This window comes from Rhipicephalus microplus, chromosome 4, assembly GCF_043290135.1.
Source record: "Rhipicephalus microplus isolate Deutch F79 chromosome 4, USDA_Rmic, whole genome shotgun sequence".
NCBI classification, from domain to species: domain Eukaryota; kingdom Metazoa; phylum Arthropoda; class Arachnida; order Ixodida; family Ixodidae; genus Rhipicephalus; species Rhipicephalus microplus.
This window is the reverse complement of record NC_134703.1, coordinates 86878360-86905299: the sequence shown is the minus strand read 5'-3', so window position 1 is coordinate 86905299 and position 26940 is coordinate 86878360. Positions and strand designations below refer to the sequence as shown.

At 42.4% G+C, this 26940-nt stretch overlaps 1 protein-coding gene across 2 annotated transcripts; it reads left to right on the top strand.

Moving 5' to 3' along the window:
• Positions 1-24737, top strand: LOC119172181 (cytochrome P450 3A24). 2 transcript variants are annotated; one of them, XM_075893247.1, is made up of 14 exons: positions 1-612; positions 2682-2778; positions 4042-4094; positions 4630-4726; positions 6086-6202; positions 9458-9546; positions 11667-11812; positions 14855-14970; positions 18417-18558; positions 21992-22152; positions 22469-22560; positions 22655-22798; positions 23880-24042; positions 24490-24737. In XM_075893247.1, the coding sequence occupies exons 1-14, from the start codon at positions 545-547 to the stop codon at positions 24577-24579; spliced, it is 1575 nt and encodes a 524-aa protein (XP_075749362.1). In that variant the 5' UTR covers positions 1-544; the 3' UTR covers positions 24580-24737. The 2 variants fall into 2 exon arrangements, with proteins under 2 accessions (XP_075749362.1, XP_075749363.1); XM_075893248.1 differs by lacking the exon at positions 1-612 and adding an exon at positions 2405-2614.
• The last annotated feature ends 2203 nt before the right edge of the window (positions 24738-26940 follow it).

Here is a 26940-nt window from a genome sequence, read left to right as displayed (position 1 = left end):
TCTCTCTATGCACAACTGGTAGGTGTTCTGTGTGTGCACTCATCCCCTGCGTCTTCGCAGTTACGAGCAACGTTCTCGAAGCTCCAATTAGGTCTTGTACCCCTTAGAGTTACCTATCACTTCGCAGCCTTTGCTGCTCCCAACTCTCGTTCCCGTGCGCCCGCGCCCGTTTCAGCTGTTGTCGAGCGCTGCGTTGGCAGCCCGCACAGCTCCCATCCCACTGACTGTCGCCGTGTTTGAGACTCGCATTCAGATACGTCCGAGAGACGAAGCGTGCGCTCGGCGCGCCATTCGGATTCAGTGTCGGCATTACGCGAGCCGGTGCAACGAAGCCGAGCGAACGCAGTGGTATCTGTAGTGCCGGGAAACGGGCGTGATTAGCGAGCCTCAACAATGGCACGGATAACGGTCGTCGCTGTTGTGTTCTCCCTTCGTGGTCCCCCGAACTTGAGCGCGACGTGTGTGTGGTGCTGATCTACAAACTGCCTCATATTTCTACCTCAGCCTTGGACGGATTTAGTTCCCGTAACACAGTCTCGCGGAGATGGCGTTCTTATTCGGCTTGCCGGATTGGGTCGTTTTTCTGGTGACGGCCTTCGTGCTGCTTTACTTGTAAGTATAAGCATTTTATCTATCGTTTGGATAGTGTGCTGGCATGATACTGCTCACGCTATAGCTTCGGCGAACCTTTTCAGCGTAAACTATAAATGAATAAAATTATGAATAAGGTGGTGTGAACGTTATCGACTAGAAGTTGTTTGACCGCTGAACTCGTGAAGCAACTAAGAAAAATAGTAAAATTTTCTTTTCAGAAGTGTGACTCAAGATAACCTCCGCGAAGGACATCGACAAATTAGACAGGAACTAATTTAATCAAATTCAATCAATCAAACAGGCTCCTGCGGAAGAGACAAAGTTTATATTCTCTTACGGAAAGCATAGTGAATTGAATTACGTTCGTAGAACGAATATAAATCGGGATATTATCAAAACGACTATCGACAGCTTTCGTTTGTTTTTATCTCGAACTTTATTTAATTTTTCATTATTAATGCTAGTTTCATAAGTGGAATAGCAGTAATCGTGACAGCAGTGAAAAGCGCCTCTCTTCTCTTTCCTGTGAACGAGAAGTAAGTACCAACGTAGTGCATTGTGCCAGGCTCTTTGGATCGCTAGTAAAGCGCTTAAATGTATAGAACTCTATGTCGAGCCGGATAATACTCATTGTGCGATAGCACGAGTGTGTCCGAAGGCACAATCGCAGTGCGTTGTCTATTGAATGTTGTCTATAATTCACGGATTTATTTGTTAAGCTATAAGCACGTATATTTCATGTGAGGAACATTGAAGTGTCGTCACCGTGCGATCCACCAGCAGCAGATAGCTTTCAACAAACAGTATTGAGTCATGTATACACCTTGATTAACCCAGCTTGCATACAGGCATACTTCGATTTCAGATGCCTAAACAATACACGAATTATGAAGCATGATACAGAAGTGCCCACGCAATTTGCGATCTCTTTTTGTTTGCTAGTCGCCCTATAAAAGTCTGTTGATAAAACTAAGAATATACAATACAGCTATTTTTTGTAGACGGACAACACGATGAGAACAGAGCTGCGGAAGCAGAGAAAGGGAAAAAGATTTGATCTTGCCATAAGTTGAAACTCAAACAATGCTCTACAAACAAGCTGAGTTATGCATCACTTCGAATAAGATACAAAGCATTTATATGTAAATGTTACATCAGCTGCTAAGTTTATTTTTAAGCTATTAGACTGCTAATTATTATTACGGCTTGATAAGGCCATACCAACAATTTCCATTCAAACAAATTTAGTAAGCTTTCAAGTAAAACCACTTATTTATTAGGTGAAAGTTCACCCATCTGTTTTCTATATAAACAAGCCACTGCAGGTTCAATTTAATTTTATTTTGTACTGTAGAAACTTGAGGGATGCTCCGATGGGCGTCAAGCACAGTACTTATAGGTTAAAAAATCAATAGATCAATAAATAAATAAAATTGGCTATTTTGCTATAATATCCAATTGGTACTTGTGAACAATACTAAATACGTCAGTAGGGTCCACTGCAATGATACCGTAGCAACGGCGCTCGGCCGGTGACTCAAAGGTCGTGGATTCCGTCACGACCCCGTGGTTACATTTCGATGTAGGCTAAAGGCTAGATGCCCGTGTACTTTGCGACGTCACCGCAAGTGATTCCGATTGCCAAAATTTGCACAGCCTTCCGCTACGACCTGCCTCTTAATCAGATTGTGCTTTTCGCACATAAGCCTACCGAAATTATTTTTATTAATCCACCAGTAGAACGAGTTCGAGCTGCACGTTGTCGCAAGTTTTCTCCAATAGCGTAAACTTATATTTTGTGCTGTGTGAAACTCTTCACGGATCGTGCACACACTGATGTTTATGTGGGTTTCCTCTATGTGAGAGTGATTGAAGAAGTGTTTTGATGAGCGAAGCTAGAAGTGAGCTTAGGATGACCGAGCCAGCTGAGTAATATGCATCAGGTTTTATAACTGTGTGTGTCACTACATGCCTCTTGCAACGACAGAGGTCTCAAGTTCTCCTCTCGTATTGACAACAGGTAACTCACATGATATGTATACGACACATTACTCTATTTTCGTTATCTTTCCTTTTCCTGCATACAGATACATAACAAGGAATCGCAACTACTGGGCCAAACAGGACGTTCCGCATGAAAACTTGTCACTGATAATCCGCCCTCTCATCAAAGTACTTACGAAGGTAAGTGGTTTAAATATCGACGTAACCTGACCAAACTACGCCTGAGGGAGTAATGTTGAAGATATGAGAACACATTCTGAAATGTTTCAAATGAGTAAAAGAGGCAGTTAAAGATATATTCTTTTTTTTTTGTGTGAGCCGTATATACGATGCCATCTGCTGTAACGTCCTACTGTTGCGGGGCTTAAGTTAACGTAGTGTAAAAACACCAGCATATCATTTAAAAAGAGAAAAAGTAATTTAAAAGTTCCCCATGGATGGAACCACTGCTCCGAGAACCATCAGTAATAAATTAAATATGAACACGAGTCCTTATCAAAACATCTTTTTTATCAACCTGGACTTTTTTTACGCTTAAACCTCAGTGGCAAAGCTCTTGCTTACTTGCGATTGAGGAACAGTCTTAATTTTTTTCCACATGTTTGATTTGCCTTAAAAATATATTAGGCACATATTCCTTAGGGAAAGTTATGTGCAGTATGTTTAAAATGTTCAAGATTGTTTTATGAGTGAGATGGCAGCCAACAATGTGAACAACTCATTTCTGCAGTACATGGGCAATGTGAAAGGGAAACAGAGTTTCTGTTTCGGATACGATGACCCGTCATGTGCAGAGACCAATCTTACATTCTTTTTTGAAAGATGTACATTACTGCTACACTTAAACATTTACGTTTACAGACATTGTTGTGCTTGGCAAATACGCATAGACACTATGAATTTTAGTATAGGTCATTTCAGGGCTTCTTCTCATATCATTTGCAACTGCACGTATCAAATATAAGTGTATTGATTAATTCAACACTAATCTATAATCTCTTCTTTATATCGTGCTTGCCAATCCGGAAAATAAATAATAATATTGACGTATCTATGTAAACATTTGTTTAAGTGACATCAGTACCAAATGGTAAGTCGTAGTCTACACTAAATTATGTCATTTGAAAAAAAGTACTATTCCCAGAATTAAAAATAAAAGCACCCAATGTGAGACCGTATTGTAAACTACATTATGCCATCTTGAAGAAAAGAATTAGTCCCAGGATTGAAAAAAAAAAAAACTTGATGCTGAAGAAACTTGGTTCTCGTATGAATTAACTGGCAACTTTTACAGCCCTACGCAACGTGACATAACATGAATCGCATCAGGCATTTTTTTTCTTTATGTCCGTGTACGACCAGCTGCAGCTTTAACAGGCTTGTTTATAATGAAGCAATTTGTGCAGAATATGCGAATGCATCAAGTTTCTCTTAACAACGCAGCCACTATGCTTGGCGGATCAAGAGAGGTGCCAGAAATATGGGAGACTTTTCGGGTGAGTGTTGTCTCCATTACGCATATAGTTGTGCAACGACGCCATACTATGCCACGACGTTGGACAGTAAGTCTTAATTTGAGCTTGCGCGACTGCCCACGTGCGTCAGAATGGGCATGGAGGCTATCGAGCTTGGCAGTACAACGTGCAGTGACGCATGAACACTAGCGCATTGTGCTGAGTTAGTATTGGTAACGGAAAATCGATTCGAATGTGAATACACATGCGTTTCGGAATTAATCTAATTTGGCATCTGTGGTGAAAGCAGTTTGGCATCTGTGACAGGAGGATCATCTACCAGCAGACGGCACTCCTGTCTGCTGGTAAGCATCGCAGTGCAGACACTAAAAGAAAGTTGTACTTTGTCTGCCATGTGTAAACAAAAAGCATCAACAACTATTAGCAGGGCTGTTACAATGAAGTATAGTTTTTTTTCATCCGCTATCGCTTTCTGAGAGTCTGGACGACTTTAGCACTCCTGTATGCGGACACTATATGTGATACATACATTATATGCTTTACCTTTTATTTTTAGGTACTTCGAAGGGACCAAACCAGCCCTGATGGTAGCGGAGCCAGAACTAGTGAAGCAAGTGCTCGTCAAGGATTTCAATTTATTGCCAAACAGATTGGTGAGGAGTGAGAACTTATAAGCCCTTCATTACTACTTCGTCTTGAATGTAACGGTCACGGTGCTTCAAGTTGTCCAGCTGTTTTGGTAAACTTAATTAGGGGGATGCTAATAAAGTTCATAACATGCTTTTACCTTGGTTAGAAGATCACAAAAGAACTGGTGCTGGACAAATTTTGGGGGCGAAGCTCCTTATGCTGTGGTTCTGTACATGCATGTCTGTCTTGGTACGTGACCGCTTAGTTCCATGACTCTCTCAGCAGGTGCGAACAGACATGCATACATACATACATACATGCATACATACATACATATATATATACATACATACATACATACATACATACATACATACATACATACATACATGCATACATACGTACATATTGTGAAGTCTTGGTTTGGAAGACCTTTATTAGGCCCGAAGAACTGGCAGCCGACGGCTGAGATGAACGAACCTAGATGATGATGCTACATGACAACGATGAGGATGCATGAGCAACACATGATAATGATGATAATGTACAGATGAAGAGGATTGGTATACTAAATGCCCACAATACATACATACAGAAGATTCACGGTTTACTGATAAAACCCTCCGAAGCTTCGCCCCACTGATCATCATTCACTCTGTGGATATGCTGCCATTTTTCGAAACTTATTACGGTAGATTTATATTTATGTTTTGTTTTGTCGTGTTCTGTGGACTTGCTTATTCGCGGACAGTACTTTTTTGTGGTGTTCTCAAATAGGGTCCTTAAAAGCTCCTGTAAACAGACGGTGAATAGCATTGCAGAGATTGTGTCTCCCTGCCTTACACCATTCTTTACTGGCATTCTGTCGCTTTTTTCATGGAGGACTGGCTGTGGGTCCTTTACAGATTTATTGCAGTGTGTTTATATATACTTCATGGACGTACTGATTACGCAGTGCCTACATGACTGCCGATATCTCAACCGAATCTTGTTAAAGTAGCCGCAACAAAACGCGAAAATATTATTAATAACCTGACACTACCATTAGAGTTTGAGAACTTTGTTGTGTCAGAGGCTGCCATAGAAAATCAAGTGGTCACCACTGTTTCTAAAGACCATTTCGTAACTTGATCCTGTGGAGTCAGTCGGGCACATTCCTCGGTAACAACCCAGTGCCTATTGCTCCCAAAACACTAAAGGGGTTTTGCAAAACAGCACCGCTTTAAACTGCTTGGATGCTTTGTTAATCTTTAACCAGGGTCCAAAGTTCGCTGCTGTTGTTACAGTTCACTGCGCTGCCTTTTTTGTAAAGCTGCGTTCGACAACTTTACAATATGTATGCCAACCCTTTGCTATTAGAGAGCATTTTTTCTCTCTCACAGGAAATGAATTTCGCGGACCCTATCCTTAATAACATGATGGTGTTTGCCCGCCTGGATCGCTGGAGAAGAATACGACCAGCGTCTAGCCCAGCATTCACGACGGGAAAACTGCGAAAGGTATGTCGATTCTATCATATATAAGAAGAAAGATGAGAGTCAAGTATGGACAGGATTTTAAATGCAAAGCATTTCTTAGCCAGCTTCGGCGACTGAGCGTATCTGTCTATCTGTCTGTCTGTCTGTTTGTCTGTCTGTGTCTGTCTGTCTGTATGTCTGTCTGTCTGTCTGTCTGTCTGTCTGTCTGTCTGTCTAGCCGCCTACGACTTTTAGCTCTCCTGGCCATTTCGATAGAGGTGTCAATACCAAACGTGGTATGGAATAACATGACTGTATGAAGAACATATTTGACTAGTCATAACATCAAAATCATGACATGTATGTCATGATTTACATTTCATGGTCCTGCAGCTCTTGCGCTGGTTTTGTTCACTTGGCATGTTGCAAAACTGGTATGGTATGGCATGATTGCATAGCGAACACAAGCGACAAACCCTAACATAAAAGTCATGACATGCTTGTCATGTAACAACATGACTACTGCCACGCTCATGATGCGCTCGTGGCCGTTTCGCTAGCATCATATATACCAAATTTGCTATTACAGTACGTGAATGGATGACGAAGGTATGTGACTTGTGCAAACATGATAATCATGAGATGTGTGTCATGTAACAACATGCTATGCTCATGATGCGCTCGTGGCCGTTTCGCTAGCTTCACATGTACCAAACTCGGTATTATGCGATGCGAACGGACGACAGAGGTAAATGACACATCCAAACATGATAATCACGACATGCGTATCATGTATCAACATGACTACATGTCACGCTGATGATGCGCTCGCGGCCGTTTTGCTAGCTTCACTTATGCCAAATTTGGTATTACGTGCCCCCAATGGATGGTGAATGTATGTGACCGGTGCATTCATGATAATCATGAGATGGCTGTCATGTGAGAACATGACTACATGCCACAGTCAAGGCGCCAACATATTTCAACGTGACACGGTTTTGTGCTCACCGGCGTTCATTTCGTCGCGTCACCCCGGCGTTGCCACGCCAGGCGCCGGTCCTGCCATATATGGCACGCACTGCGCTGTGATGCTTTGACGCATGCGCGTCCGGTGTCCCTCCGTGACGAAAACAGGGAGACGCAGTGTTGTCTGGGTAATGCGTCGGTTCGAAATGCAGCATGTCGCATTTCGCGCCGGCTGCTGTCGGGCCACGGCGATGGACGCTGGTCGCGCCTGGCATCATACTATAGAGGGCTCGCGTGTCGGTGTGTCGCTGTGACCAGCGAGCGTGCGTGTGAATGCTACATTGGAGTATATTGGGCCATTCATGATGCGCTCGCAGCTGTTTTGCTAGCTATACCAAATATGGTGTTATGTGACGTCATTGAATGACGAAATATATGACTGGTGCAAACATGATAATCCTAAGACGCGTGTGATGTAAGAACATGACAACATAGCGTGCTCGTGGCCATTTCGCTAGCTCCACATATACTAAATTTGGCATCACGTGACGTGAATAGATTACAAAAGTAAGCGACACATCTAAATATGACAAGCATTACATGGAAGTCATGTACGGCATCATTTACCTCCACCTCGTAACGTTATGCTGATTTTAAAGTGACATATCAACATTTCTCAATTATCATTCGTGCTTCGCATGTCATCGATTCCCACTGTACGTGGGATTTGCCAATTTTTCTTTAGTGAGCTACATTTCTAGTTTGCCATTTCTTGTTGACATAAATGAAACGGCAAAGGCAGAAAGCAGATGAAACGGAACAGAGTGGGAGAGCGAGAGCATGAAAGAGATAAAGAGATGGCACGCGCACTTGGAGGGAAACATTACGCTTTGAGGAGATTTTTTCAGGCTGTCCTGCACACTAGCAATGACTTTGTTGCCTTCTGCGCCATCGACACTCATGACCATGGCTCAAGTTTTTTGGCTTAGAATTCTGAAGCTACAAAGTCTGCAAGATTAAGGGTAATAAAACGATGAGGGACAGAAATACAAGCGATACAAATTTAGTGTATGCATAGCTAGCCGTCATCAATGCTGGTTTAGCATACCCCCGCAAGGTTGTACAATTCTACCGAATCGTCACTTGCTGATAATTTATGCATGTGACAAGTGCACTGTAATCTTTGATGAAGGGTACAATAATCGTACATTATTGTGAACGAGAAATTACTGGTCAAGTATAACACATGTTGAGTGTAAGTACTTGAAAGTTTACGAAGCCGTCGCTCTTTACTGCTGTTTCGTAAGTAAAAAATAATTCTGAATATCTGTTTTCAGTGTGCCAATGAAACTTCTGGTTCAAAATGCACTTTTCCTAAAATCAGGAAATGCATAAATTATAGTAGAGAATGTTTGAGATTTGTAATATGTACAAAAGATTGTCCTCTCTTACACAGAAGCATTAGTCAAAAGAGCGTGTTTTGCATAGCTCATCAGAAACAAGCATGCTGAATTGACGCAGTATGCAAAAAGATATTAGAAGAGTGTAAGCGTGGTTTACGTTATATTCTTTGTAAAGTGGAGAGCACATGTGCTTACGATGTCCCAGGTCATATGGTTAGGTTTGTTTATGTCACGCATTAGTATAGAGCGTACGATATTGCTCTGTATCATTTAAATACATCACAGTTATGGTATCATCATTGCTCTGCAACTTTAAGCTAAGGAAAGACGAAAAAGCGCTATGTTAGTACATACAAAATGACTGGAAGCAGGCTTTACTTCACATGAAACGAGGGCCAAAGACTGATGAACAGTAAAAGAAGACCATTTTTAGACGAAGTATATCGTAGCAACTGGCCCAAACACCCACTTTACCAGCAAATGCTTGCTGCCTATAGCAAATATAATCAGTCAGAATGGGAAAACGAGGGTATAGAATGAATTGTCGCTACAAGTATCTGTAACTCAGACATCACTGAATCCTGTGAAATTTCTGCACCTTCTATTAATTGTGAAGAAAGAGAAAGCTGGATGCCCCAGAGTGAGGGACACTGATTTCAAGAACAGTGATATGTTTATTAAAATATTGAAGCTAGAGTAGCTAGCCCTGCCACACGCTATTTTTACGCTGGAAATGGCTGCAAACTGACTCGCAAAGCTTGAAAATACAGCTCTAGCAGTGGACAAAGATACATCCCACAACCTTGCTCAGGCTGCTTGAAATGTGGCTCTACTAACAAGAAGCACCTAGCATCACAATAAAATATTTGAAGCTCGAGCAGCAGAATAGTTCTGTGAGCAGTGCACTTCCTATCTATACTTAATGCAGATGCATGCGTTAATCCAAGATTGCGTGAAGATCACCTGCGAGCACCTCAGTGCAGCCGCAGAGGAGGCGAGGGACGACGACATGAAAAGGTAAGCAGTATCCGATTACCACCAAGCGGGTGTAAAACTAGCTAGCCCACTACAGCCGCTACATCATCCATCAATATACTCATAGAAAGTGCATGATGTGTGCGCATACTTGCGCAAGTTAATCACAATGGCATCTCTAAGCCTCAATACTTGAAAGAACTCTGAGGCTTTGTGTAGCTTGTGCACGAAAACTTAGTAGCTAGCGTTAGTGAGAGGAAAGGGCAAGGAAGATGCAGACGCTGCCATCACTTGAGTTTTGCAACCTTATCACTGTGATATATATTTATCTCAGACTATAATTATCTTCACAATGTTTGTCAATGTGCTACACACTTGCAACTTCGAGCAAACCTTCATATAAATGCTTCATTTTGATTGGTCTACTAAACGATACATACGCATACAGGTTTTTCTCGTTATGTCTTACGCATCAACTTCAGAAATCTAAAGTTCAATGCTCCTGTAATCCTTCAGAATGTTGAGACTGGGGGGCAAGAACTGAAAAAAAAAAAAAAAAAACAGTCGAGATCGCAACTGCTGCTAGCCATTGGTAGCCGTTTTCGATCATAGTAGGTCTAACATAACGATAGAAAGAAATGCACACTTTGGGCCATTCCATGCGCTAGCCACCTATCTGCAACGCACATGCCGGCACACCTGCCGTGCCCAAGTGGAGGGTGAAAGAGAGTCGCCCATTCGCTCATTTGTCCCCCCCTTCCTTGGGTGCGGCTGCTGTCCTGGCATGTGCGTTGCGGCTGGGCAACCAGCGCATGGAACGGCCCTTAACGGCTTGTTATCTTTGTTAAACAACAATAATGAGATCTAAGATACATTCATATTATGCCTAACCTAATAACCGTGGAGCAGAACCACGAGACTGAAGTAACTAGAAGGTCGGGTGGAGCACATTTGGCAAGCACTCTCAAATCATGACAGGTAGATTGCCACTATCTCTCAAGAGGAAGGTATATAACAGCTGCATCTTGCCGGTACTTAGCTACGGAGCAGAAACCTGGAGATTTACAAAGAGGGTTCAGCTTAAATTGAGGACGACGCAGCGAGAAATCTAAAAGAAAATGGTAGGTGTAACCTTAAGAAACAAGAAGAGAGCAGAGTGGATTAGGGAACAAACTGGGGTTAAGGATATCATAGTTGAAATCAAGAAGAGGAAATGAACATTGGCCAGGCATGTCGCACGTAGGAAGGATAACCACTGGTCATTAAGGGTAACTAACTAAATTCCTAGAGAAGGCAAGTGGGTTAGGGAGAGACTGAAGGTTAGACGGGCAGATTAAGAAGTTTGCGGGTATAAATTGGCAGCAGCAAGCACAGGACCCAGTTGACTGGCGGAACACGGGAGAGGCCTTTGTCCTGCAGGGGACGTAGTCAGGCTGATTATGATGATGATGATGATGAATGATAGCTAAACATCTTTGCAAAGCTTCGTCATAAGTTTCATTTTTTGTAAATACAGGTCCTGCTTGTACACTTTTTTTGTTATTCATATTTGGCAAACAATATGGTATGGTAGGCTAGGTTAGAGCCGGCTATCCCAACATTGTGGTGGTAATGTGCAAGATACACACACAGATACGAAAAATTAATTAGAGGCACTATGTACGTATATAGACTATTGGGGTTATAATAGTCTATGTGCAGTCTGTGGGCATAGTCTGTGATCACACTCTTTGGGCATAGTCTAGTTTGCACACTTTCTTGATCACCAAAAATTTCAGTCAACCAACTATCATGCTGTTACTACGTAAATTTGTCATCTTTTCTGATCATCTTCCACCAGCGTGTTGACAAATACGGGTAAAAATCAATAAGTGACTGCAAATGACATTTACTGAGAAATACTGCAAAAGAGCGTAGACTAACTGCAATTCTTTTGAATAATATTAGCTAGTTTAAAACGCAAGACTTCAATGGTGAAAACTGCAAGAATAAATGCCAAAGCTTTCAATGATCAAAGCTATATTCAATAACAGTAGAAATTTTATTCCAGCATTATAAAATATGCGATATATAAATACGGAGTTGTGTATTTGTGGGTTAAAATTGAAAGCGTGATGGCACGTGTTTCCAGTTAGCATTTTTATATTTCTGATCACACGCAGGTTTTACGGCCATTATGCACTTGATGTTATTGCTCGATGTGCCTTCGGGACCCAGCTTGATTCACAAGCTAACGCAGCTAACCAGTTTGTGATGGCGTCCGAGAAGGCATTCAAGATGGACTTCAGTCCTACGCAGATAATTTCAAGTAAGAAGCCTTCAGACAACATTTTTTAACGCATTTCTAAGAGATGTTCACCTGGTTTATCACCTGGCTTGCTTCTCCAGACGTGGGATGATGACTATGATCCCATACACACTCACAAATAATACGTACACTCAAGCTGCCTTCACTTGACATCACAAAGCTTCCCTTATCTCCTGATTATATATTGCTGCGTGATATAGATTTCCTCGCTTGTTCTCGCAGCGCAAAAGGCAGCTTGTCAATGGTGTCTTCAGTGGAGTTCACCGACTAAGTTTGCCTTCCATTCTTGTAGGAGCGCCTTCAGTTTACTTTCTCCGTATGCTATGCTTAAAGAGGCTCTGGACACTTTTTGAAAGTGGTCAGAAAACACTGCTGATGAGTACTCGAGGTTTCTACGAGCACGAGAACCCTATATGCAAGGCTGTGCAGGGCAAGGAATTTGCAATAACTTTTTGAAGACACTTACAAATCGCTCCCTCTTCTCTCGTCAAGCCCGACTACGTCATAAGTTGGTGGACATCGTCATTGGCTGATATGAGAAATCGTTTGCTGCATAGTTATCGCAGTCGTCACAGGTTGTCGCCATCATAGAGTTCCCTAAATATACACTAGAGGGAACTTTGGCGCTAGCGTCTATGGTAGCTCCAACGTACAGCACTTCAGCGAGCTCGGGAATTATGGATAGTCCACGGATTTGTCTCATCTTCGTACTTCTGGCTTTGTGTGCTTTCATTTGGCTTCGAGCTATTTTTACACGAAACAAAAATCAGAAAATGGTCAGTGGTTGCTATTCATCACCTTGTTCCTTTAGGCTTACCATTTCAAATCGGGTCACTATATGTTCAAGACGGTTCTTTCTTTTTTTTCAAAACAAAATCGGAACACATCAATAATCAAAGCGACAAGTGCAACCCGCCACCCACAAGTACAAAGACTAGGCAAAGCGGTGTACAACCCATCATTCCCATGGCCGCTGAGCGATCGCAGTGCCGGAGTCCTCTTTAGTTAATTTAAGGAAACTCAATGGTCGCCATATGCCAGCGCTGCGCTCTGTAATGTGCCGAAAGTACACAGTATCAACATTAGCACGTTTGTGGTCAAACAGTATGTGAGCCGACGAATTCAAAGAAAGAATAGAAGGCTGCGTATTTGCATGCTTTGCTGGCAAAGGTCACCAAAAGACAATACTCTTCTGTCTGGAGAAGGAGAATCAAAGATTTGTTTGATGTTCTGTGCGAGAAAATTGGCGAGTAGGAACTGCTTTGGTGAGACATGTGCGCGCGTCCGCGTTTCTGAGGTTGGTGTCAGCCTTTGACCCATCATATTGCAGTTAGCTGCTAAAACACAATGTTTTACGTCCCTGTTTTTATGACAACAAGTGCCTAGTTTGTTCCGTGGCCAAGCGTTCTTGCTATGCTGCACTGCACCAGCTGCATGTAGGAGTGGGTGTGCAAGCTGCGGTATGAGCTGCGTTTGACTACACCGTAGACCTAGCTTCTGCTACGACACCATCCTCGCGCTAAGCGTCCCTACAATAACTTTGCAGTGTAAATGCCACGGTGCTGCGCGCTGCAAAGCAAAACCATTCGAAGACTGTTCTGCTTTCCTACTTGCTCTAGCTGATGGAAAAGCTGTCCGCACAATCAGACATACAGACGGACGGATGGACAGCTAGACAGGCGCACGGACGGATGTATTGAAGGATGGGAGCAATAACAAACGGATGGACGGAAGCACGGACTGGCAGACAATTCACTCCACTCATCATCGTTCACTCCTTGAATATGCTGTGATTTTTTTCTGTTGTACAAAAGGCAGCTAACTTCGAAAAACGACTCTCCACCTTTCAGAACTTGCTATATAAAAAAATTCACCCTCTTCTCGTTGAAACCATGCAACCATCACTGTAAATGAGCAACATCTGAAAACCAACATCGCGACCTCTGAAGTATGGCGGCCGTTTTAGCGTGTCGAAAGCAATGATGATCGAACTTGTCACGACCCTAAAAAACGAGAGACATGTGCAAATGAAGGCTCCCTACACTGCGTGCCATCTGTAGGAGTAGTTTGAAACAGGAAAGTTTTTCTGGAACGCAAAGGTACTGAAATGGCAACGCTATGTACCTTTAGTGGAGCGATGGAAGCGCTCTTTTTCGTTCATTGCGTCACATTGCTAGCGCTGCGTAATAATCACTGTGGCATAGAGTTTCATACAACAATAATATGAAGCTCTGTGCACTGTAGTCTATGAAATTATGTATCTATGTATTTTAGCAGTGAAGTGACACTCCCAACGTGCACGTATTGATGTTGCACCCACTGCAGCGCAAGATTTTCTTTTTGATTCACAATAGACAGATTTAGTTGCGCATCCATAGCAGCTGTATGGACGCAGCCTGCTGGCCATTTGCAATGGCAGGCTGCGTCCGTGCCGCTCCTGCAGACATGCAACTAAATCTGTCTTATTTTCACTAGCATGAACACAGCCACGAAACCGAGATGGGTGATCATTCAGCATAAGGTTACACTATCGTTCGGTGGTGGAAACAGTTGACAGACAGATAAGCAAAAATACACACACACAGACACATACACGCACAGACCAATATTTCTGTGTCGAATTATACCAAGAAAGACTATCCAAAGAAAGAACTAAACAAGAATAGCTCAAACTCCTCACTTGTTTGTCGTTTCCTGCTGTGCAGCTGCCGGCGCACTTGCCGAGGCGAAATGACAGAAAACGCGCTTGAACCGGGCGAAAAATGAATCGCACTTGAACGATGCAAAAGCTTTTTGCGGCAATATATTTGTGATAAAATGAACTGTCATAGTGAGGTCATTTGATTATTACTTGTAAGTACTTCAGAAAACGTTTGAGAGACAAATAACTTTACGATTATATCCATATTTCAATGTGGGAGTGGCCCACAGCGTACTGTAGTGCGTTCTGAAGGACATACAAAAACAAAATTTTAAAGGAAGAGAATACCTTCATACATTACACTTGATTGATGACTAACAGTCTACTAAACTTCATTCCAGTGCTTTTCCCAGGCCTGCTTGAGAGCCTCAACATTAAAGTGAAGACTACCATGCGCTACAATTACTTCAGAGAGTTGTTCCAGCAAATTATGGATGAAAGAAACAAAAACAACAGAGTGAGTTGCATATCTTAGCAACCTACATGTTCTGTATTGTTGGCAATGCTCCATTTCTTTTTTTTTGCGACAGAAATTATATGGACACTCTCAACTGTATTCCGGCGTCGACGTGGATGCCGGCGTCGATGTCATGCACTGTACATGTATACGTATCTATATATAAGAAAACACAAAAAAGAAAAAAATCCCAGCAAAAAAACTTCGACGCGCGAAATCAAACGGGGGACTTCCGTGACCCGAATGCGTGGCGTTAACCACTGAGCCACCGAGAGGTACCTCCTTCAACGTTCAAATGGCAAGCTATTCATAACTACCACTTACCGTATTTACTCGATTCTACCGTGCCCTCAATTCTAACGGGCACCCGGTTTCCACGACAAAAAAAAAAAAAAAAGAAAAACAAGACATCGATTGCTACGCGCACCCATTTTTCTCGTTGGCCCGCACGATGACACCACTTGAAAAAACGACTCCTTTCGGGAGTGTCTTCCATTTAAATATGAGGTACGGCGGAAGCTTGTGCCCATCTGACGTGTAACAGAGCATTGCCGTCACTGTAGTTTTACGGTGGATCGATGTCAGCACGCGAACTTGCTTCGCCTCCTTCTCGAGGGTTGTGGTGGCAGGCATGTCGAAGTAAAGAGGCGTCTGATTGGCATTCCCGATTTGCCCAAGCAAGTAGCCTTGCTGTGCTGCAAGTTTAGGACGAACCTCTAAAAACTGTGAAGCTTTTCATCGTACTCCTCCAGAAGCGTTTCGCATATGCCCGTTCGCTTTCGGAGGGAAAATCCTTTCCTCTTCATAAAGTTAGTTAGCCAGCACCTGCTCGCTTTCAACTGGCTCCGCATTAGCCCTTTTTCTAAGGCTAACTGCATAGCCCGCACTTGGAGCAGTTTTGTCGTCAGGGGCCACTCGCTTCTCAAACACATACTCGCCGAGCAGCTCTTCAATTTGCGAAAACCGACCTTGCTGTGGTCTACTGAAGCCTTTGCGTAAAGCTTTTCTGTCGACAATCTCACAGAACACCTACACAATCTTCTGCTTTTGTTTCTGCCAGTCTCGCACGCACGTTTCCGGAACTCGGAACGACCGCGATGTGGCCCGATTTCCGTCCGTTTCTGCACACGTGATGACTTTTCTTTTAAAAGTGGCATCGTGGTGCACTCGAGTTTTTGGAGTCTGCCCTTCCATGCCGTCGACGCTAATGCACTACAAGATGACAAACTTCACAGTACACGTACGAAGTGCCGCACATGGGAAACACATAGGCAGAAATGGCTGCCGCGCCATGCCGACGCACGTAGGGGGCGGCCATTTTGAAAATGCCAATGGCTAGGGAATGACCGTTTTCATTTTTTTTTTCGTACTCGATTTTAACGCGCATGCGATTTATGAACTCGCTTAACCGGTAAAAAGGTGCGCGTTAGATTCGAGTAATTACGATACCGCTGTTGGCGGGCATCTCGATGGGGTGGGGGTGGGGGGATGGACTATCGTGTTTTCAGCAATATCAGCGAAATGGCGCAGTGAGCGCGCGGTGGCTATCATCTCTCGCGCATACTTTAGCCCGCCAAGAAAATGAGGGGGTGCTCGCTCGATTGCGAGCCCTTATCTTACAGTGGGGAGAATCGTACGTCTTGGCTAGCCTCTGAGTTTTGTCAGAACGATTCTGTTGTAGTTACCAGACGCACAAAGGTCACTGCAATCGTTGCACAGCCTCTGTTTACAAAAAAGGGCACGCTTTTCAGACACAGCGAAGTAACAACTGAAACGCTTATTAGAGTTATTCTGTATCTGTGCGTACATTTAATGCGTCCTTTGTGCATGAGAAACGCGGGGCACATTTCGATCTGCTTACAATTTTGCGCGTGACCTTTCACTTTGTTGCTATTGCGTTCCTCGCTTTGCTTTTGCGGCAAAGCTGTGACTTTTTTAGAATAAAATAATTATCTGAAATAATTTAGTGGTTATTTAGGCTATTCATTTACAACTGCCATCTCTCGCAGAGTGGCACATTGTACGAAGGACACGGGCTGGATTACACCTCAATATACTGCCTTCGCAACAAGTAAAAATGCAGTATCAAAATTGCGCATCACAGTGGCCTGTTTAGGGCAATAATTCCCCAATTCATTATCTCCCTCTACTTATTTTACGCATGCCTGCCAGTTCTTCTACGACCTTCTTTCTATCTTTAGTTTTCCTGTAGCGTAATACAGCAGAATAGAACTTACGATTCGAGTGTGTCCTCCCGTCTTTTACCCAATTTGAATAAACCACCCTGGTGGTAATCCCTCTGAATAGCCCAAAAAAAACTTTCTAGACTACCTGAAGCTTTTTATAGAAAGGGAACCTCGCTTTTAAGCGAAGCACAAACACACTGTCTGCCTAATGACGTTACATTGCACAGAATACAACATGCGCCGAGTACACTAAATTGCCAAGTGTGCAGTTCCATAACGACTCTACACATACTGGCACTGCCCCAGAGCCAATATGCCAAAACGCCAATCACTACGCTTGAACATGCTTGCTTAGAAGGCCTGGGTTGTGAAACTGGTCACAAAAACCTCATCATCGTGGACAATCCTGTGACCATATGCTAACCATTTTAGGGGAGTTCAGTAAAGGCTCACCCTAGACATCACACCCATACTTTGGTTTCAAAATGAATGTTTTGATCTCTCTCTCTCTCTCTGAGGTGGTTACGGTCCAGTATAATGAATAGAATCATCTACAGTGAAATTGGCATGAGAGTGCTTATCACTCGAAGAACACATTCCTATGGAAAAGTTAACTTGTGAGAAGTGCAGCTGACAAGCGTAAGTGCAGAGGACCAGCTACAACTGGTGAACAGAATGAGAATATAATCGTGGCCTATGGCTACCTAATGTATGTGGTCACTCCCCTCCTTGTGTAGGAGCCAGTGAACAAAATGAAATTTCATTCTCTCTCTTTCGAAGAAGTATGCTTAAGGCGTATATGTTTTACATTATTTAGTGAGGGCTAAAAAAGATATACTTTAGTAACTTTTATGTCACTGTTTGTAACGTACAGCAGGAAAGAAACGTCTAGAAGTCGCTATGAGTCTCAGAAAAGTTCCAATTTCCCGACAATCTATGGTTGTATTCAGTAGAAACGGTGGAAAACATGCTTCTAGCGTGTTTTTATAATAGGCTAGAAAAAGAAATTCAATACAGCCTGCATAATCAGCTGAAATATTAAGCTTATTATTTGTTTTCGTGGTATCTAAACTGTTGACCCTCACCGTATATATAAGATATTTCAATACATTTCAACATTACAAACCAAAAAACTACTGACTTAAATATAGTTCAGTATATACTTCAACATTATGAACAACCAACTACTTAAGCACCTCAAATGCGCCGAGTTTATCTCACCGCCACAAACTCTTAATACCCGTACTCATATTATTTCAGCGTATAGAAGACTTTCTGCAACTCATGATAGAAGCGAAGCAAGGTCGTTTCACAACAGCCGCTGCAAGTTCACTCGACACGGAGAGCAAGTTGTTCGACATGGGATCCGAAGCGAAGTCAGAAGCTAAGTCCTTGTCGAATGGTAAGGCTGCAAGTCCGTCTCAATCAATTAATTTAGTGACACTTTCTGACGCCTCTGTAATGGCAAAACAATGAATGCAGGAACCTGCACACAGCTGCGAATTAATTGCTGCAGAAGTTTTGCACGGATTTATTATGTTTTCAGTTCGTTCTACTGTTGCTAAGCGGTGCCACCTGTTCGCAAAAGTATTTTGATTTAGTTAACACTCATACATACAAAAAAAAACGTAGATGTCTATCAAATTCTTAAATTAAATTTACTTTTATCTGATTAGGCTAAAAGCTGTTCTTTTTCTCACCGAGATCTATTATATTGTGAATGCAGGCGGCGACTGACAGATCTACCGGAAATACTTGTAAAATAGCAACGAAGAGCAAGATGACACTTCCAAATACATTTTAAGTAACTGCTGATCTTCAACACTGTAAATTAAACATCCATGCTCTGGGGCTGACAGGTAGTCGCCATACTGATTGCGATCTGTAATTTATGTCTTTCCTGGTTGTGTCATTTTAATGGTAGAATCGCAAACAGCCCAGCAATGCAAACTCGTATTCATGGAAGTGCTCCGTGGAGTGTTTATTCGAAATGTGGATATTATATTTGTTAAAACAGTACATTGTCAAAGGATAAACGGCGCTTGCTCATGGCTGTGCTCTGTACCGCAGAGTCATAGACATGCTCCTACGTACAAGTAAGAAGGACGCTCTGAACAGAAAAAGATCAGAACATTTGAATGGGGGTTGAAGCTGCAATATTGTGACACATGGCGCTGCTGTTCAGGAGCATGCTGATAGCGAGATTACCAAGCACATTCCATTTGCAGCAGAAACGGTGGAAAGCAGCCCACCTTGCTGTTGGCTTATCAGAAAGGCCATATCTTGGAGGAACCCTTGTGTATTGCTTATTGGCATGTGGCTATGTACACGATAACCTTTTATTGTTCACTTTTTTGACTTTCTTTGTTCTGAAGTCGTGAACAAATGTATATTTGTCGCAGTTTCCCAGAAGAAGCTGTTCTGTTCAAGTGCTATCTGCTGGACAACCCTGATTTGGAATATAGAATGTGCTCGGCACTCTCGGCCTCTGTGTGCTCGGGATAAAAATAGCACCACGTGTCATAACCTTTCCGCTCCCGCAAATGCTACCTTGCAGCCAGGGGCGGATCCAGCCTCTAATTTTAGGGGAGGGGGGAAGGGTGGTAGTTTGAAGTAACACAGAAAAGAAGGGTGCAGTTAGACCTTTTCTTTTAGTAGCACAATACTCCATCAAAGCAAATGTATTGTTAATGTGGGCTTACAGTGGTCGGACTCATTTATTGTATTTGGCAATAGGAGGTGGTCGGAAAGCGCTGAAGAGAGGAGGTGAGGCTGGCGACACAGCTAGACATGGGGGGGGGGGTGATAGCCCACACCGTCCCCCCTCTGTATGCGCCACTTTTTGGGCCAGTTTTTTTTCGCTTTGATAATGTACTTTAGCCAGCCCAGTGGCGTTCTGTTCCGATTTTGTCTCGTACGCGCAAAAGACTCGGAGCAAGACTGAGTTCACAGGCTGTGGGTTCCATGCACAGTTCTTCAAAAATTGATGCGACCTCATGAGCAGTGCTCTTGATGAATTTCTGACGGAGTGACATAAAAACCACAGCCTTGACACGAAGGCGAAGCAATGAACACGATAGCAACGAATTCAAGGTTCACGTGCAAAATGGCCAGCAGATTAAAACGTGCCCCGCGTTTCTCCCGCACAAATGAAGCACGAAACGTAGTCACAGTTACAGGTGAACACGAATAAGCGTCTCAGTTGTTACTTCGCTGCGTCTGAAAAGTTTACTTTTCGTAAGCGGAGACTGCAATGATTGCAGTGACATTTGTGCGCCTGGTAACCGCAATATGATCGTTACGGTGAAAGCTCAAGCCCAGCCAAGACATACAATTGCCCCACCGCAAAATTAGCGCGCGCGTTAACGTCCACTCTGCTTCTTCTCTACGGGGCAAAGTACGCGTGGGGGATGAGAGCGCTGCCACTGCGTCTTGATGATGTGTGATGCGTGCTCATTGCACCATCTTGCTATCTTGCTGGTAATTCTGAAAACATGATAGTTCCCACCAGTATTTCCGTGAGCAGCAATAAGTGGTAAATATAAATAGCTTGCCGTTTGAATGTTGAAGGAGGTGTTCCTTTGTGGCTCGGTAGTTTAGGCCTTGCATGCACCCTTCAGAGGTCCCACATTAGATTCTGCGCGCCGTATTCCTTTTTCTGAATTAGTTTTCTTTCTTGCGTTTTCAAATATATAGATGGGTGTACATATACGGTGAGGGACACCGACACTGGCGACAAAATCCAGCCGGGAGTGTCCAGATAATTGTTACTGCAGTAAAATTGTTCGTAATAATGTCTTTGATCGGCCGGCTCGTTTCGTGGTAGTTAGAAAACCTGTACCAGAAATTTGACATTGATAGATGGAACATCACTAGAGCAAACAGAAAAAAAAGTTTGTTCACAAGTGGCTTGCTAGGAATGAAGGAGTGCAGAACGTTGGGGTATCTGGTAGCACGCTGAGGTAATGGCCCCGAAATGCATTGCTAATGGTCCTCCACTCAGCAGCTATGACACTGACATAGACTGTGATAAATTCTGTGAAAAATGTTCCCTTAATAACTGTATCTTTATTATTAACTGCAATTTTTATTTAGTGCCAGTGTGATGTGGCAGATGAAAAACTGAACTGGAGTAGACGTTCTGGCAAGCGGTTTTCATCTTTACTGCATGTTTAAGGGGACTAAAAAGAAAAACGACTTTTCACGTATCGGTAAGGAACAATCACACGATCCCCAAGCGCAATACTAAGTGTAAACAAGAAAACTCGCGATGGAGACACCAGCTTGAGATTGCTGCACCAAACATCGTGACGTCGCAGATTTAAACAGCGGCTATAATTGGTCTTATGCAGTTTGCAGTAAAAAAAATGAAGTACATTGTTATCTGTGGATGACATAAAAATGACATACCACATTTTAGAAAATTTTGTTGAGTACTTGGCACCAAATTACAAAAAATATATTTAGAAAATTATGACGTCACATGTAGCAGTGTCTATTCGAAATTAGAAGATGAGATTGGACCTTGATTTTCTCCGGTAATAATAAGCTTATGACAGTCAAACTCGTGACACTAGAGTTCTCAGAGTACAGTTAATAATATAAACCAGATCGTTTCCTTTTAGTGTCTTTTTAAGAGCAGACCCATCATCAAAATTTTGGCCTCAGCGACACTGCCAGTATAGCAATTTTTCACAACTTGAAGCTTCAACTTCCCCTGAATTTCTGCGTTTTTTCGATACGATGTGGCAGGTCATGCACAAGTTTTTGGAGATATATGCCGCTCAAGTGACACGTACGTGGCAGCTATATCATGTCAGTATTTTCTCACGCAGCTCTCACCGAAGATGAGGCCCTGGCACAGTGCTTGGTGTTTTTCCTTGCCGGTCAAGACACGACATCGTCAACTTTGGCCGGTGCCATATACTACCTTGCGCTTAATTCGGAAGTGCAAAAAAAGCTCAGAAGAGAAGCCGATGAATGTTTCCAGATACATGTAAGTTGGAAGATTCGTCACAGAAACGAAAAATCGCAATTCGTAAAAAAAATGGATTGTATTAGACGTTGGATGAACGAAACGCTTCGATATAGTCAATCGTGTAGATGGCGGGTAGCTACTAAATGCACTTTTTGACGTGAATTATCTATGTGGTACCTGGTAAACACTTCCTGTTCAGCAGATTTTGTTCTTTGCCTACAAAAAGAATAAATTAAAAAAATGCAGGTATCTTGTTATCAAGTTTCTTCATCCGGTAACTTTGGTGTCATTACTTTGTAAAATCACGAGTTGATTCATCATTTCTTTCGAGCAGGGACCGGAACCAAGCCTTGACGTTGTTTCCAAGTTAAAGTACCTGCATTGCGTCGTGTCAGAAGCGCTGCGCATGCTCCCCGCCGTTCCAAGGTGACGAGGGTCTCACGCGACTGTATTCATTTGCAATAGAACAGTCTAATTGGGCAGTTCTGTTCTGGAAAGCCCCCTGTGTATCTAATTCCAGAACTCAGCGCATCGCTTCCCAGGACTACGTCTTAGCAGACACAGGCATCAGGATTCCGAAGGGCTCTTCTGTGGTTGTGCCAATCTACGCCATGCACCACGACCCGGAAGTGTTTGCAGAACCCGAACAGTTCAATCCAGATAGGTAATATACTGTGTCATACTAATCAATTTATAGAAAAAACAGAATACATCGGGAAGAAAAGCTCAGCCAGGATTGAATGCTTTCTGAGTGGGTAAGCATCGAGATGAGAGAGTGATTTCGGAAGAGAGGTCAATTTCTAAAATGTGAAACAATGACTAAGAAGCTGGAACATACCACATTTTAGAAAATTTTGTTGAGCACTTGGTGCCAAATTACAAAAAATATATTTAGAAAATTATGACGTCACATGTAGAAGTGTCTATTCGAAATTAGAAGATGAGATTGGACCTTGATTTTCTCCGGTATGTCTTAGCAGACATACCGGAGAAAATAAACAATGCGTTGTCGCATAACAGGATGTTTTCAGAAGGAGGAGGAGGGGAACAGAAAAAGTAGCGATGTGGAGGTCAACAAGCTGCACTTGCGTGACTTGCCACACTACCTCTCGGTGAAAAAGAATAAACAAAAGAAAGGAAGACGTATTGGACACATGTAACAACTGCGTGAATGTATATGACAACTCGCCTGCGTTGTGTCCACATTGAAGGATAAGTAAATGCACATGGTTTGTTTACTAAGAGTTCGGTAGGAGCTTGGGTTCACAAACAGTATAGTGAAACTTCTATTTATGAATGGATACTGATGGTAGAATTAGGCGCAGGAGTTGAGGTCTCTCGCATCCCACAGTAGAGTTTACATTTTTTGTGGTTTCGCAACGAGGTCAAACATGCCTAGATTCAGGAAAGCTTTCGCAGTTGGCCTGTTTATTGCAAGTTTCCAGCATCCACGTTTCACAATCGTTTTCATAATTTTTACCGTCATTTCTAGCCTACGAAACGGCCGTTGCTGTGCTGCACGTTAAAATTATTTTCATCATCTTGGTCCATTTTTGTTTATTTGCTGAGGTGTTCTCACCTTCCTTGCATTGCCGATGCACTTTGATACTGGAGCTGAACTGATTCACATAGAAAAAAAAGCAGCTTTTGTGACAACGTAGAAGTGAAAGTATTCGGAAAAAAATTTTCGTTTAACACTATTTAGAGCCGATCGCCTGACTACCGTTTATATACTCTGCTTGCAGGTTTAATGACTGCAACGTTGAATCTATTCGTCCATACACATACCTTCCTTTTGGAGCCGGGCCGAGAAACTGCATTGGCATGCGCTTGGCTTTGCAGTCAATCAAACTGTGCCTTCTGCACTCTGTACACGTGGTACAATTTGTGCCCACCAATAAGACAAAGGTGATAATTATTTTTCTTTTTCGTGCCATTTTCCAGCAAATTTTACTACTATTTGGCAGCATGTAGCCCAATATGTTGGAAGTAAATTAAAAAGTACTTTGTAAGGAGTATGGATGCCTTTAGTTTTCTTTCGTTTGCAACAAGTGTTTGTCAATAACGCATTGCGTGCCTGTTTTTAGCACTTTGTGTATGTTATTCAATATTCAATAAATATTCATAATTTCTGCTGAAGATTAACTGGACATGTTGCATAGCTCCAGCTGTGGTGCGCCATGGAGCGCAAGACGGTTGCAAGCGGCAGTGACCAGATGAAATGAAGTGATTCCTGTCGGATTTTTGCTAAAACTAGACATCGTTTCCCTACCCATTCCAGATCTTTCATATTTACCGAGGAAATAGAAACAGTATGCAATGAAACTCTACATTAAACGCCTTCTTTATTTACAGGTTCCTCTGCAGATCAAACAAAGCCTCGGCACTCTGAGGATTGAGGGTGCTTTCGTAGGAATACGGAAGAGGTTGGACAATTCCACCTGACGAAAGACACATTCCTCTGTGGTGGATACGTTTTGAGCGCTTCTATGCTACAATAACGGCCTTTCAGCGGGTGAAGGCCAGTATACAAATCTGCTCTAAAAGCTGGCCTAGCTCCGTTTATAACGATATTTGTGTAAATACACAATGTTGCCTCAGAACTTTCTAGGACTTGAAACTCTTTCATTGAAACCACATCTGACGGCGGACACCACCATTATTCCTTGGAAAAAAAAAAGAACCTTGGCACTGTCCATTACACGAGTGTTTTCTGTTTGTGTATTGTGTGCTAAAATCTTCTTTTATGATTACGTGCACCTTCTTCAGTGTATTCATATCATGAGGTGTTGTCAATAAATAAATAAATAAATAAATAAATAAATAAATAAATAATAAATAAATAAATAGGTTGAGAAAAGCAACTAGTCGTAGTCATAGTGATACGGTAACTTCCGCAAATTTGGTAGGCGTCAAAGAAAAAGAAGACAAGCAAAAAAAGTAGTGGTGCCGCTAAGTCCGTTGCCAGGTGTGGTTGCGGGGGCTTTCTTTGAAATTTGGATGAAGGGTGCTGTTTCATCAATGAAAAATAATAGAAATAGAGGGATTTGTCAATGCTTTCAACAAATGCCCTCCACACCGCCCCCCGAAAAAAATTCTTGGCTAGGGGTCTGGGTGCCGCATAATGTAGACGGCACCCACATGGGTGCTGTCTTGTTTATGCGGATGTTTGCAGGTGATGTCTATTGTTACGCATACAACAAATCAACATTCAAGGAGTTAATTACTTAGCATACAAAAAGGTAGAATACTTTAGAATACATCCTGAGCTAGCAAATAGAAAAGCTGTCCTTTACGTTGATTGCCGAAATAAAAAATGGTGAGCTAAATTAAACAACTTGCATTTCTAAATTGACGAGAAAAACATCGGAGACATTGGCGTAAAGTCTTGTCATGAATAAGGTGGATGGAAACAACTTTATTATTTTTGGATGGAAATATCATGAGATGTCCTCGCATCGATACAGTAAAAGCTCGTCGACTGCAACTTCATCTATTCAGAAACAGAATGAATCAAACGAGTTTTCTGGCCCCGGCCAGGACATTCGTTGTTTGGTGGTATCAAACTCTTGTTGATTCGGTCATATTTGGCCGCAACCAGGTTAATGCTAGCAATACTCAAAGCGCGCCAAATAAAAGCGGCGCAAACATGTCACGCGAAGGAAGTAAGGCCCCGCTTGCCTACATCAGAAAAGACATGGAGCTTTCAGAAAGGTGTGATCGTGATCCATAATCGCGTGTTTGGTACGTGATAAAGCGAAGGTCTAAAGCATGTTTCAGCTCACAATGTGGTGTTTTGACCTGCGTTCACATTGTGGACAAGCTCGCAATTGACAAAAACTGCGGCTTTTGCATAGGTTTTATGCACAGCAACTACTTAGCGTATTCTTCTCGAAAATGAAAATGAAGCTATGCAGTATAGACACTTATTTATTATTTTCCTAATATTTTCGAAGATTCGACATTTGTTTCACCGCAGCGGTTTTTTTTTTCATTACCGTGAAATATGAATTGATGAGCTTTTATTGTACTGAAAGGAAAGTTAAAGCCATGACATTTGACACAAAATATTAAAACTTGCAAATAATACACTATGTACACTGCTACAGTGAGTTATTGTAGCATCCCCACGATATAGTGATGCAGTGAACCTCAGATGTCTTGTGAAAGCTAATCAATTATGTTTTAAAGCAAACCTGTTTCGTAATAGCTTTCTGTTGTGCTAGCTTTGAAATCCCGTTTCCGACACTTTTTCAAGTTCTGTTCTGAATTAGCTTCCTGTAGGGGCAACTTTAAAAAAAAAATGTGTCTAGGCACGTGATCATATGTACTTGACCAACACATGCAATGAACAAAGAGTGTGGAAACACTAGGCTAAGGCAGTATAACCCTTGATGAAGTCTTTTAAGATGTGCAACAAAGTTTAATGAACCTTGTATGTAGGAAGAAACTTTCGGATTCTTTAAAAGTTTTCTTTAAAATGACGCTCTGATGAATCTACCTGTACGAAGAAGTCTGAATGAATTCGCAAACACATTTATAAATATCGGCAGAATCTGACTTGTGCTCACACAACTAATGTTGGCAGTGCTGATTTCGCGTACCACTCATGCAACCTCGGATATATGGAAATTCACCTTTTGTATGGACACTCGCGTGCCATGATATGTGTCTCTGTGTTATATTCTCGTGTGATACCTTTGGCGTGATTTCGAAAGAAATCGCTGGGTTGCCCATGCTACGCAGTTCCTCAGGTACAGGTTCTGGAGCTTTATTAGGCAAAGGATTCAAAACGACACCAACGCC

What these genes read in the sequence shown, in the direction of transcription:
- LOC119172181 (XM_075893247.1), top strand. Translation starts at nt 545, where the DNA reads ATGGCGTTCTTATTCGGCTTGCCGGATTGGGTCGTTTTTCTGGTGACG. An exon ending in AAATATGGGAGACTTTTCGG is followed by an intron (nt 4,095 to 4,629) that starts GTGAGTGTTGTC and finishes TTTTATTTTTAG; the next exon opens with GTACTTCGAAGGGACCAAAC. An exon ending in GAACAGTTCAATCCAGATAG is followed by an intron (nt 22,799 to 23,879) that starts GTAATATACTGT and finishes CTCTGCTTGCAG; the next exon opens with GTTTAATGACTGCAACGTTG.